The sequence below is a fragment of the Hyla sarda genome, chromosome 10 (assembly GCF_029499605.1).
Source record: "Hyla sarda isolate aHylSar1 chromosome 10, aHylSar1.hap1, whole genome shotgun sequence".
Classification (NCBI taxonomy): domain Eukaryota; kingdom Metazoa; phylum Chordata; class Amphibia; order Anura; family Hylidae; genus Hyla; species Hyla sarda.
This window is the reverse complement of record NC_079198.1, coordinates 15,838,278-15,851,862: the sequence shown is the minus strand read 5'-3', so window position 1 is coordinate 15,851,862 and position 13,585 is coordinate 15,838,278. Positions and strand designations below refer to the sequence as shown.

Sequence of the window (13,585 nt, the reverse complement as noted above, 5' to 3'; positions counted from 1 at the left end):
GTTTTACTGATTACAATAAATGAGAGCCTATATTATAGTAAAGCTGCCAATAGGACTGGGACATTTGTAACCACAACCAGGAAAGTGTCAGCTGGACATTTGGGTGGAGTCGAATTAAGCCCAGTCTTCTGCTCAGCATCAGTCCAAGTGATTCTGATTGGATGAGAGCAGTTTTTTTCAATGCTCCAAGCAAGTTTATTTTCGAGCTTATCTAGTTCTTAATCAGATTTAAACCATGATGAAAGGCTAGAGCAGCTTGAAACGTGTCGTTTCTTGCCACCATTCTTGCCACCATGCATTTATAGACTCTTTTTTTTTCTGGATTTTAAGATGTTATTGTCCAGAGATAAAGAGTTCATAAGTGCATGGGGATGACAGGTGAATTGCAGGAAGAGAACCGACGTGTTTCAAGCTGATCTAGTACTTAATCAGATCTGTACCATGATTAAGAACTAGATCAGGTTGAAACGCATCGGTTTTCTCCCACCATGCACTTATGGATTCTTTCTTTCTGGATTTTAAGATATTATAAATAAAGTTAGCGAAATTTGGCCTCTATTTGGTGCAGCTTTAGCCAGAATTTTTCTGAATGGACTTTAGTGTTTGTAAAAAGAAGTGATCATTTTACTGTTTACTATTAGTCTTAAAACCCAGAGATAAAGAGTTCATAAGTGCATGGGGATGACAGGTGAATTGCAGAATAGTAGGAGAGAATCGACGTGTTTCGAGCTGATCTAGTTCTTAATCAGATTTTAACCATGAATAAGAACTAGATGAGCTTGAAACACATCAGATTTCTCCCACCATGCACTTATGGATTCTTTCTTTCTGGATTTTAAGATGTTATAAATAAAGTTAGTATCATTTTATCTTCTGATGAGTGCCGGTCTCTATTTGCTGCAGCTTTAGCCAGACCTTTTTCGAATGGGCTTTAGTGTTTGCAATAATAAGTGATCATTTTACTGTCTACTGTCAGTCTTAAAATCCAGAGATAAAGAGTTCATAAGTGCATGGGGATAACAGGTGAATTGCAGCATGGAGGAAGAGAACCGACGTGTTTCGCGCTCACCTTGTTCTTAATCATATCTTAACCATGATTACAAGCTAGATCAGCTCAAAACATGTCAGTTCTCTCCCGCCATACTGCAACTCACCTGTAGCCACTATGCACTCATGAACTCTTTCTTTCTGGATTTTAAGATGTTATAAATAAAGTAAGTGGAATTTTATCATCTGATGAGTGCCAGCCTCTGTTTTCTGCAGCTATAGCCAGAATTTTGCTGAATGGACTTTGGTGTTTGCAATAATTACTGATCATTTCACTGTCTACTATTATTCTGTGCGATATATAAGTGAGGACCGTAATATTGTAAGCTGGACGTAGCTGATAATGTTGTCCTTCATCATTTTATACAGGTATCTTGGAGACCGATATCACCTTCCTTCTGATCTTCATCCTCATCCTCCTTCTGTCCTGTTACTTTGGCTGTAAGTAGATTTTATACTTTACTGTGGAAAGAAGAGCATTGGAAAGATTGGATGACAACCAATATTGTTGCCGTAACGGCTACCGAAGGGGTTGTCACCCAGCTTTCCTGGGTGCCCAAATGGTAAATCACCTAGTTCTGCAGTAATAAATCCCCACTCTTATAATAGGACATGATAATTTGTCACTCGCTCCTTTATTTCTTAAGAAAATTCTGTAGGAAAAGATAAAGGAATGGGTATTGTAAAAGACTTACATATAAAAGTTTAGACTCTATGGCAGTGTTCTCCAAACGGCGTGCCTCCAGCTGTTGCAAAACTACAACTCCCAGCATGCCTGGACAGCCAAAGACTGGAAGTTGTAGTTTTGCAACAGCTGGAGGCATGCCATTTAGAAAACACTGCTCTATAGACACCTTTTTTAAAATGCTAATAGTGCAAAACTACAACTCCCAGCATGCCCGGACAGCCAAAGGCTGTCCGGGCATGCTGGAAGTTGTAGTTTTGCAACAGCTGGAGGCATGCTCTTTAGAAAACCCTGCTCTATAGACACCTTTTTTTACTGCTAATAGTGCAAAACTACAACTCCCAGCATGCCCAGACAGCCAAAGACTGGAAGTTGTAGTATTGCAACAGCTGGAGGCATGCCGTTTAGAAAACACTGCTCTATAAACACCTTTTTTTAAATGCTAATAGTGCAAAACTACAACTCCCAACATGCCAAAGGCTGTCCGGGCATGCTGGAAGTTGTAGTTTTGCAACAGCTGGAGGCATGCTGTTTAGAAAACCCTGCTCTACAGACACCTTTTTTTTTTACTGCTAATAGTGCAAAACTACAATTCCCAGCATGCCCGGACAGCCTTTGGCTGCGTACAGGCATGCTGGGAGTTGTAGTTTTGCACTATTAGCAGTAAAAAAGGTGTCTATAGAGCAGGGTTTTCTAAACAGCAAGCATGCCTCCAGCTGTTGCAAAACTACAACTTCCAGCATGCCCGGACAGCCCTTGGCTGTCTGGGCATGCTGGTAGTTGTAGTTTTGCACTATTAGCAGTAAAAAAAAGGTGTCTATAGAGCAGGGTTTTCTAAACAGCATGCCTCCAGCTGTTGCAATACCACAACTTCCAGCATGCCCGGACAGCCTTTGGCATGCTGGGAGTTGAGGTTTTGCAACAGCAGAGTTTTACAAACTGTGTCCCTCCAGCTGTAGCAAAACTACAACTCCCAGCCAGAAGACTGTCTGGGCATGCTGGGGGTTGTAGTTTTGCGACAGCTGGAGTCACACCGTTTAGAAAACACTACCTTTTTTCAGATGTCCGAAGATGGAAAACTGGGCACCAGTGTACAAGAAAGATATAGTGGAGCTGGAGAGGGTTCAAAGACGGGCAACCAGGGTAATACAGGGAATGGGAGGACTACAGTACCCAGAAAGATTATCAGAATTAGGGTTATTTAGTTAAGAATAAAGAAGGCTTAGGGGAGACCTAATAACTAGGTATGTATAAATATATAAGGGGAACGTACAGAGATCTCTCCATGATCTATTTATACCCAGGACTGTATCTATAACAAGGGGGCATCCTCTACGTCTAGAGGAAAGAAGGTTTCTATACCAGCACAGACGGGGGTTCTTTACTGTAAGAGCAGTGAGACTGTGGAATTCTCTCCTGGAGGAGGTGAACTCTGTAATAGAATTCAAAAGAGGTCTGGATGCATTTTTGGAGAATAGTAACATTACAGGTTATGGATTCTAGATTTATAGGGACAGAACGATGATCCAGGGATTTATTCTGATGCCATATTTGGAGTCGGGAAGGAATTTTTACCTCTAGTATGAGGTTTTTTTGCCTTCTTCTGGATCAACTCAGTAGGGACTCATTAGGGTTATAGGTTGAACATGATGGACTCTTGTCTTTTTTCAACCTTATGAACTATGGGGGGTATTTATCAAAACTGGTTGTTCTATGTGGTTTTTTACCCTATTTTTTTTGCGTTGTTTTTGACGGACTTGCGCCAAATTTATTATTTGTCGCACACTATAACGTAACTTTGGCGTTTATTGGGGTTTACTAGCCAAAACTGATAGTATGGCACTTTTTTTCTGTCAGTTTAAAAATGACTTTGATTTGCGACAAAATTGCGGTATTAGTAACCGTTTTTGCGACAAAGTATAAAAGGCGCAATTAGTAAATTCCCAACCACTGCAAAAAAAAAATGCTGTCAACAGTTGAAATCCAGTCGGAACATGAAAACGACGTAATGACAAAGGCGCAATGCAAAGTCGCAAATCGCAATGTCTCAGAGGAAATGCGACAAAAGTACACAAGAAAAGACGTGTATATCCAATGATAAATACCCCCCTATGTTACTATGTAACATACTGCTAATAATGCAAAGGCAGCGCCACCTACAGACCTGCATGGGTATAACGATAGTGTTATAGGGGGAGATTTATCAAAACCCATCCAGAGGAAAAGTTGCTGAGTTGCCCATAGCAACCAATCAGATCGCTTCTTTCATTTTCCATAGGCTTTTCCAAAAATGAAAGAAGCGATCTGATTGGTTGCTATAGACAACTCGGCAACTTTTCCTCTGGACAGGTTTTGATAACTCTCCCCCATTGTGGGTATAACAATAGTGTCACTGACAGTGCACACATAGCGAGATCAGTCACTGTAGTTCTGTATATTATTTGGTAATTTTTGGGATGGATATTGCTGGTTAGATGACGTATTTTTTTTATTTATTTTTTTAATCTTCCCCAGATATACTGAGAGGACGGCAGCTCCTACACACCACATACAAGATGTTCATGGCTGCCGCTGGAGTAGAAGGTAAGTCACGCATCTTCAATAATACGTGGCCACTTATATAACAGACCTATGCGCAATTGTTGTCTTAGGCTTAGGCTGCATTCACACCTCGTTTTTTACATACGGGTGCCGGATCCAGCTGGGGTAGGGGAAAACCGGGCGCCCCCGTACCCCAGCCGGATCAGCCCGTGACTCCATTTACTTTTATGAGCCGACCGGAGTCAAACGGTGACTCCGGTCGGCTCAGTTTTGACCCGTATGCGGTTTCCTGACCGGAGCTAAAACCGTAGTATACTATGGTTTTAGGTCCAGTCCAAAACCGGATGCGGGTCAAAACTGAGCCGACCGGAGTCACCGTTTGACTCCGGTCGGCTCATAAAAGTAAATGGAGTCACGGGCTGATCCAGCTGGGGTACGGGAGCACCCGGTTTTCCCCTCCCCCAGCCGGATCCGGCACCCGTATGTAAAAAACGAGGTGTGAATGCAGCCTAAGCCCATCTGGTACGACCTCACAGAAGAGGCTGAAAAGGTCACACGGGACATTGTAGTTTTCTGGATATGGGGCTGCATAGCTATAGACTAAACTTTATTGAATACATGTTTAAAAACTGTGACGGATCCATCTGCTGGTTAACCTCTTGGCCCCAATTAGAACGTTGTGGTTAACCGCAGACACCTCTCCATTCCATTCATACGGGTGGTCGTCGTTCGCCGACCACGAGGCGGTGGCTGTTTTTGGGACCCGAGGAAAAATCAGCAGTGTTCGGTACGAATCCTATGGATCTAAAAACGAACCCATTATCTACCAAACACTGCTGGAAGCTGCCGCCCGCCTTCTATTTCATCCTTTATATGTTTCAATGGGTTTTCTTGTTGTGTTCTGGGAAGGCGATTGTCTCTGTCCTGGGAGATAATTGGATTTCTTTGTCCTGGGAGATAATTGGATTTCTTCGTCCTGGGAGATAATTGGATTTCTTCCCAGTTGTCTTAGGGATAGAGAGGAGGGAGGTATGGGTAAAGTGGGAAGGGCTTATGTTGAAGCCACTGCGATTGGCTACTGTCCACTATGTTTTACAGTCTTCCATCAGGTCCCCTAGGGGAGTGTCCACCTGGTGGAGACCTGCATAAATACCGGGCAGGTAGCCCCATTAAATTCATTCCTGTTTGACCCTCAAGACAGAGCTGGTCTTGTTTGTGGGGGAAATTACTATTGGGACAGCGCTTTCGTTATTTCTAGCTATGGAAGGAGTTGGACTGATTTGCTGATCGGGAGCGGCCGCGTTCGTATCCTCCGGTCGGGAGTTGGACGGTCGGCTGTAACCAACCTGCGTTCCTGGAGAAGGGGATCATTCCAAGCGGCGGCTTCCTCTACCTGTCGGGGAGTGTCGTAACAAAAACAAAGCAATAAAATGAATCAGCAGCACACAGAAAAAATGGCACAGAGTATGGATAATGTAAATATCACAACAATCCCATAAGAAATAAAGTAAATGTGCAAAAATACATGCACTTCCTCAGGGAGGGACTGACCCCCCCGAGGAAGCGAAAGCGAAACGCCGTAGGGGTTGGCACTCCGTCTGGGTAGGTGTGTATAGCAACGTGTCCGTTGCTCATTATGCAACAGTGATTTGTGTTTTTTCCTTTTGCGGGACATCTTGGAGGGTTAATGGCCTATTATCCTATACTAGCAGCTCCATTTCTCTCCACGTTTGTTCCCCCTTTTTTCTTGTCCTGTTTCACATTCAGCTACGGACAGTGTATATTTTGTTGCTATACCCCTTTGCATGCCATTGCGTTACATAATCCTATTTTGTGATTTTGTCGCATGTATTTTTGCACATTTAATCTATTTCTTATGGGATTGTTGCAGGGGTCAAGTCCTGGGAAAAAAAAGTGTGGGAACTCACCCTAGGTTTCCACTTAAAGGGGTACTAGACATCTTATACCCTATCCAAAGGATAGGGGATAAGATGTCTGATCCCGGGGGTCCCGCCGCTGGGGATCCCCACGTTCTCCCTTCTGCTCCCGGCGTTCGTTTAGAGCATTGGGTGCAGCGCCAGAGGCTCGTGACATCACGGTCACGGCCCCTCAATGCAAGTCTATGGGAGGGGGCGTGACAGCCGCCACGCCCCCTCCCATAGACTTGCATTGAGGGGGCATTACTGTGACGTCACGAGCCTCTGCCCTGCATCACCAGTCATTGTTCGCTCCGTGCATCGGATGTCTGGGGTGCCACAGCTGAGATTGCGGGGGTCCCCAGCAGCAAGACCCCTTTAAGGGCTGGTCCTGCAGGACTCCTGCTAATGGGAACTGCGTTCCTGCTGTGGAAAAAGTGCAGGAACTCCGTTCCCATGAGTTCCTGCAGGACTTCAGCCCTGGATTGTTGTGATATTTACATTATCCATGCTCTGAGCCATTTTTTCTGTGTGCTGCTGATTCTTTTTATTGCTTTGTTTTTAAACATGTATTCAATAAAGTTTATGTCATTTTTTCATTACTTTGGCTTTTGGGTGACTATTTATAGGTATCATTTGTTGCTCTTGGTGTCGCTCACCCTTTCTTTTAGATAGTGGTGTAATCCCCACATGCCCTTCTATTGGTTAATATAGCTATAGACTAGTCAGAACGCCAATGCTGACCCCTGTCCACTTCTGAAGGCACCTACAATGGGCATACGGGCATCAGAACCGGACTCTGGAGCAATAGACAAATCACATTTGTATTAACATCATGTGGACGGTCGGGTGTGTTTTTTGTCACTTGCCTGGAGAAGAGATGGCACCAGGATGTATTATGGGAAGAAAACGGGCAGTGTGATGCTATGGGCAATTGTCTGCTGGAAAACTTGGATCAAGTAAATGCCAGACTTCCTATTGCTCACAGCAGGATCCCCTTATGCTGTGTTTTCCAGACAGCGTGTCTCCAGCTGTTGCAAAACTAAAACTTCCAGCATGCCCGTGTGAACATACACACTTCGGGTCCATACACACGACCAAATCTCTGCCTGAGGAAGGCGTGGGCAATGCCGATTCCCATAGGTGGCAATGAAATGAATTCTGCTCAATATTCAGATGAAAGTGTGAAAATGAAAATTCTTTCGTCATGGCGGAATCCCATTGACATCCATGGGACTTTGCTGCGTCGGAATTTACGAGCGGAATTCTGTTATGTGCATAGGCCCTTATTGTTTTTGGATTACCCGTATTTTTCCCCCTATAGGACGCTCCGACATATAAGACGTACCCAATTTTAAATAAGGAAAATCTAGAATACAATGTAAAGTATAGGTCACAGTGATCTCCAACCAGCGGACCTCCAGGTTGCAAAACTACAACTCCCAGCATGCCCGGACAGCCGTTGGCTGTCCGGGCATGCCAGGAGTTGTAGTTTTGCAACATCTGGAGGTCCGCAGGTTGAAGACCACTGGTATAGGAGGTTATACTCACGTGTCCCTGCCGCTCCGAACCCGTCACCGCTGCCCTGGATGTCGCCCTCCATCGCTGTCGCCGCGTCCCTGGGGTGTCCCCGTCGCTCCGGAATGTCTCTGCTGCCCGGTATCCTCACTCTCCGTCGCCGCCATCACGTCGCTATGCACGCCGCTCCTATTGGATGACGGGATGGCGTGCTCAGCGACTTGATGACGACGAAGGAGAGCGCCGGCCATGCAGGGGATCCCGGCACGGAGCAGACACCGAGGAGGCAGGTAAGGTCCCTCCCGATGCAGCCGGGTTAGTGTCACTTTACCTTCAGATGCGGCGGTCAGCTTTGATCGCCGCATCTGAAGGGTTAATACAGGGCATCGCCGCGATCGGTGATGTCCTGTATTAGCCGTGGGTTCCGGCCGTTGATGGCCGCAGGGACCGCCGCGATAGGTGTGTATTCGCCGTATAAGACGCACCAACTTATAAGTGCGTCTTATACGGCGAAAAATACGGTATTTGTGATTATAGTAGAATATTAATGATAACTACTTGTTTTTTCTTATAGTGCTCAGCCTGGTCTTCTTCTGTGTATACTGGGGACAATATGCACAGGATGGTGTGGGGAGCCCCAGTATTAAAGTACTAGGTTTGTATAGTGATTTTTTTCCTGTATATTTTGTTATAAAGATGAGAGGCAGGGGTTCTGTCACCAGGTAGAGCTCTTAAAGGGGTACTCCGGTGAAATTTTTTTTTTGTTTTAATCAACTGGTGCAAGAAAGTTAAACAGATTTGTAAATTACTTCTATTAAAAAATCTTAATCCTTCCAGTACTTATTAGCTGCTGAATACTACAGAGGAAATTCTTTTCTTTTTGGAACACAGAGCTCTCTGCTGACATCATGACCACAGTGCTCTCTGCTGACATCTCTGTCCATTTTAAGAACTGTCCAGAGTAGGAGAAAATCCCCATAGCAAACCTATGCTGCTCTGGACAGTTCCGAAAATGGACAGAGATGTCAGCAGAGAGCACTGTGCTCGTGATGTCAGCAGAGAGCACTGTTTTCCAAAAAGAAAAACATTTCCTCTGTAGTATTCAGCAGCTAATAAGTACTGGAAGGATTAAGATATTTTTTTATTTACAAATCTGTTTAACTTTCTGGCACCAGATGATTAAAAAAAAAGTTTTCCACCGGAGTACCCCTTTAAAATTAGGACTTCTGTTTGATACCCTTTTAATGCTAAATAGTAGACGCTACTGAACATAAGCCCCTTGTCCTACCAGAAAAAAAAGGTCCAAAGTTGTACATTAAAAACGAGAAAATCGTTTTCCAATAACTCACTTCTGTGCTGATATTATTGCTTAAAATTCCAGGCCCAAATCCTAAGGCTGCACTACTGAGATTTAGATGACCACATGATCTGATTTCTCTAGTGCAGCGTTTCCTGAAGAACATCAATATCTACATCCTACCTGTGTTTTTATTTAACATATACGTTGTTAAAGAAAAAATGGTATATGTTATTGGATGCTCAAAACGTTGCCTTAAAGGGGTACTCCGCTGCTCAGCGTTTGGAACAAACTGTTCCCAACGCTGGAGCCGGCGCCGGGAGCTCCTGATGTCATAGCCCCGCCCCCTTATGGCGTCACATCCCGCGCCCTCAGTGCAAGTCTATGGGAGGGGGCGTAACGACTGTAAGGTCCTGTACTTCAGGATCTAATTTTTTATTCATGGTTATCCTCTTTAAAGGGGTACTCCGCTGCTCAGCGTTTGGAATATTTTGTTCCGAACGCTGGGTGTGGGTTGCGGGGCTCGTGACGTCAAGGCCACGCCCCTTTGTGATGTCACACCACGCCCCCTCATGACGTCACACCGCGCCCCCTCAATGCAAGTCTGTGGGAGGGGCCCGCTCCCATAGACTTGCATTGAGGGGGTGTGGTGTGACGTCACTAGGGGGGAGGGGGCGTGGTCATGACGTCACGACCCCCCCCCCCCCCCCCCCCCCCCCCCGCATTCCGTGTCCCATAGACTTGCATTGAGGGGGTGTGGTGTAATGTCACAAAGGGGCGTGGCCGTGACGTCACGACCCCTGCAGCCCGCGTCCAGCGTTCCGAACGCTGGGTGCGGGCTGCAGGGGTCGTGACGTCACGGCCACGCCCCTTCATGGCGCCACGGCCACGCCCCCTTGTGACGTCACACCACGCCCCCTCATGATGTCACACCATGCCCCCTCGATGCAAGTCTGTGGGAGGGGGTGTGGCAACTGCCACGCCCCCTCCCATAGACTTGCATTGAGGGTGTGTGGTGTGACGTCACTAGGGGGGCGTGGCCGTGACGTCACGACCCCCCGCAGCCCGTGTCCAGCGTTCCGAACACTCTGTGCGGGCTGCAGGGGTCGTGATGTCACGGCCACGCCCCTTTGTGATGTCACACCACGCCCCATCTCATGGACTTGCATTGAGGAGGCGTGGTGTAACATCACGAGGGGGCGTGGCCGTGACATCACGACCCCCGCACCCAGTGTTTGGAACAAAATGTTCCGGACGCTCTGGCAGTGGAGTACCCCTTTAAGTCACAGTTCTTCTGGTGTACTGAGCCATTGTAACCACATTGCAGCTTTGTTGGTCTGACGTGTCTAACAAGCAGAAAAACCTGTGTTCCCCTAATTATCCGGCCTTCTCATTAGCGCTTCTCAGCAGATCAGTGACAGGACGATTAGACTTTGGCGCCCCCGATAATTGATTACGCGGCGCGGTAACAATGCACAGAGCTGTACGTGGTGTAAGGTCCTGTACTCAGTGGCGCTTCTCTCTTACAGCCAAGCTGCTGTTCTCCGCCAGTTTCCTGATCTTCCTGCTGATGCTGATCCTACTAGGGAAAGGATTCACCGTGACCAGGTGAGAAGGATCGCGCCATTCCGAGAACAGGAAATCCGCCATTATTTCCTAAAGTGACCCTGTCATTAGAAAAATGTTTTACCTGTTGCTGGAAAATGTCAAAAATTTCACCAAAAGTTCAGACCCCCCCCCCCCCCCACACTCTTACTGATCTCAAGAATAATGGTGTGGCACCCCCTAGTTGACAAGCTCTGAACCAATGTCTCCCAACCAGAGTGCCTCCAGCTGTTGCAAAGCTACAACTCCCAGCATGCCCAGAAAGTTGCACAGATCTGTAAATTTGCTTCTATTTAAAATCTTAAAGGGGTACTCCGGTGGGAAACATTTTTTTTTTTAGGTCTTTATAAGTCAACTGGTGCCAGAAAGTTAAACAGATTAGTAAATGACTTCTATTAAAAAAAAATCTTCACCCTTCCAGTACTTTTTAGCAGCTGTATGCTACAGAGGAAATTCCGTTTTTTTTTTTTTATTTCTTTTTTTGTCTTTTCCACAGTGCTCTCTGCTGACACCTGATGCCCGTATCCGGAACTTTCCAGAGCAGGAGCAAATCCCCCATAGCAAACCTATGCTGCTTTGGACAGTTCCTGACACGGACAGTGGTGTCAGCAGAGAGCACTGTGGAAAAGACAGAAAAGAAATGAAAAATTAAAAGAATTTCCTCTGTAGCATACGGCTGCTAAAAAGTACTGGAAGGGTAAAGATTTTTTAATAGAAGTCATTTACAAATATGTTTAACTTTCTGGCACCATTTCTAAAACTTATCCTTTATCCTTTGTATAGGGCAGTGGTCTTAAACCAGCGGACCTCCAGATGTTGCAAAACTACAACTCCCAGCATGCCCGGACAGCCAACGGCCAACGGCTGTCCGGGCATGCTGGGAGTTGTAGTTTTGCAACATCTGGAGGTCTACAGGTTGAAGACCACTGCCCTATACAAAGGATTAAGGATAAGTTTTAGATCGCTGGGGGTCCGGGCATGCTGGGAGTTGTAGTTTTGCAACATCTGGAGGTCCGCAGGTTGAAGACCACTGCCCTATACAAAGGATTAAGGATAAGTTTTAGATTGCTGGGGGTCCGGGCATGCTGGGAGTTGTAGTTTTGCAACATCTGGAGGTCCGCAGGTTGAAGACCACTGCCCTATACAAAGGATTAAGGATAAGTTTTAGATCGCTGGGGGTCCGGGCATGCTGGGAGTTGTAGTTTTGCAACATCTGGAGGTCCGCAGGTTGAAGACCACTGCCTTATATAAAGGATTAAGGATAAGTTTTAGATCGCTGGGGATCCCGGGCATGCTGGGAGTTGTAGTTTTGCAACATCTGGAGGTCCGCAGGTTGGAGACCACTGGTATAGGGGATACATTTTTGTGCATAATAGTTCTCCTTTATCAGCTGCTGTATGCTCCAGAAGAAGTTGTGTAGTTATTTTCTGCCTGATCACAGTGCTCTCTGCTGACACCTCTGTCCATGTCAGGAACTGTCCAGAGCAGGATGGGTTTGCTATGGGGGATTTGCTATTGCTCTTGAGCTCTTGGCAGTTCCTGTTTTAGACAGAGGTGGCAGCAGAGAGCACTGTGGTCAGACTGTAAAGAACTTTTCACTTGTCACAGAGACATGACCAAAGTTTTGATCAGTCAGGGTGTTTAGACCCCTGCTTACCGTTAGAACGAGTGGGGAGAAGCGCACGGCTGTGAAATTCACTCCCCGGCTAATTGAGATCTCCATCCAGTGGGCTCCATGGAATTATAATGGAGCCGGTCTACTGCACATGGATGGAGATCACAGTGAGCCGGAGAGTGAAGTGCACAGCCATGCGCTTCTCCCTACTCCTTTTAATGGTCAGTAGGGTTTTAAACGCCCGGACCCAGAACAATCAAAACTTTTAAAGGGTTACTCCGGTGGAAACCTTTTTTTTTTATCAACTGGTGCCAGAAAGTTAAACAGATTTGTAAATGACTTCTATTAAAAAATCTTAATCCTTCCAGTACTTCATAGCGGCTGTATACTACAGAGGAAATGCTTTTCTTTTTGGATTTCTCTTCTGTCGCGACCACAGTGCTCTCTGCTGACCTCTGCTGTCCATTTTAGGGACTGTCCAGAGCAGAAGAAAATCCCCATAGCAAACATATGCTGCTCTGGACAGTTCCTTAAATGGACAGCAGAGGTCAGCAGAGAGCACTGTGGTCGCGACATCAGAGAAATCCAAAAAGAAAAGAACTTCCTCTGTTGTATACAGCCCCTAAAAAGTACTGGAAGGATTAAGATTTTTTAATAGAAGTAATTTACAAATCTGTTTAACTTTCTGGCACCAGTTGATTTAAAAATAAATAAATAAAAAAAAAAGTTTTCCCCCGGAGTACCCCTTTAACAGGTCTCTGTGACAAGGGAAAAGTTGCGATAATTGAGGGGGACACTCGTCTCCCATCGGTGTAGTGCCGCCTTACACTGTGTCATCCTCATGATATTGTCTGTCTTGTTGCAGGGGACGTATAAGTCACTTGGGCTCCATCAAGCTGTCGGTCTACATGACGCTGTACACGGTGACTCACACGGTGCTGTTCATACATGAGGCCCAGGTAATGATAGCCATGTGGACCAAGAGGTGTTCAATAATTAAAGGAGAACTCCTGGCAAAGCCGATACACCGTGTCATTTATACCTAGCGCAGGGCGGTGAACGACACAGGGACCCACAGAAAAAGTCAAGCCGCCGCCGCTCAGGCCCTGCATTTGGCATAAAGGAGTGTATCAGTTTTCCATTTAATACTGATATACAGTGGTCCCTCAAGCTACAATATTAATTGGTTCTAGGACGACCATTGTATGTTGAAACCATTGTATGTTGAGACCACAACTCTATGGAAACCTGGTAATTGGTTCTGAAGGCACCAAAATGTCATCCAAAAATAGGAAAAAGTGAGAATTAATGAAAAATAAGTAGGTAACTAATACAGATAAAGCAAATCCTTATATATAAAA

At 45.7% G+C, this 13,585-nt stretch overlaps 1 protein-coding gene across 1 annotated transcript in view; it reads left to right on the top strand.

The window, feature by feature from the left end:
- Nucleotides 1–13,585, top strand: part of TMEM145 (transmembrane protein 145) — a 77,794-nt gene that overhangs the window by 54,099 nt on the left and 10,110 nt on the right. Inside the window, exons 7-11 of the mRNA XM_056543802.1 lie at nt 1,417–1,488; nt 4,247–4,315; nt 8,282–8,362; nt 10,534–10,612; nt 13,090–13,183. Of these exons, the coding sequence (XP_056399777.1) occupies nt 1,417–1,488; nt 4,247–4,315; nt 8,282–8,362; nt 10,534–10,612; nt 13,090–13,183 (395 nt within the window). The remainder of the gene's footprint in view (nt 1–1,416; nt 1,489–4,246; nt 4,316–8,281; nt 8,363–10,533; nt 10,613–13,089; nt 13,184–13,585) is intronic.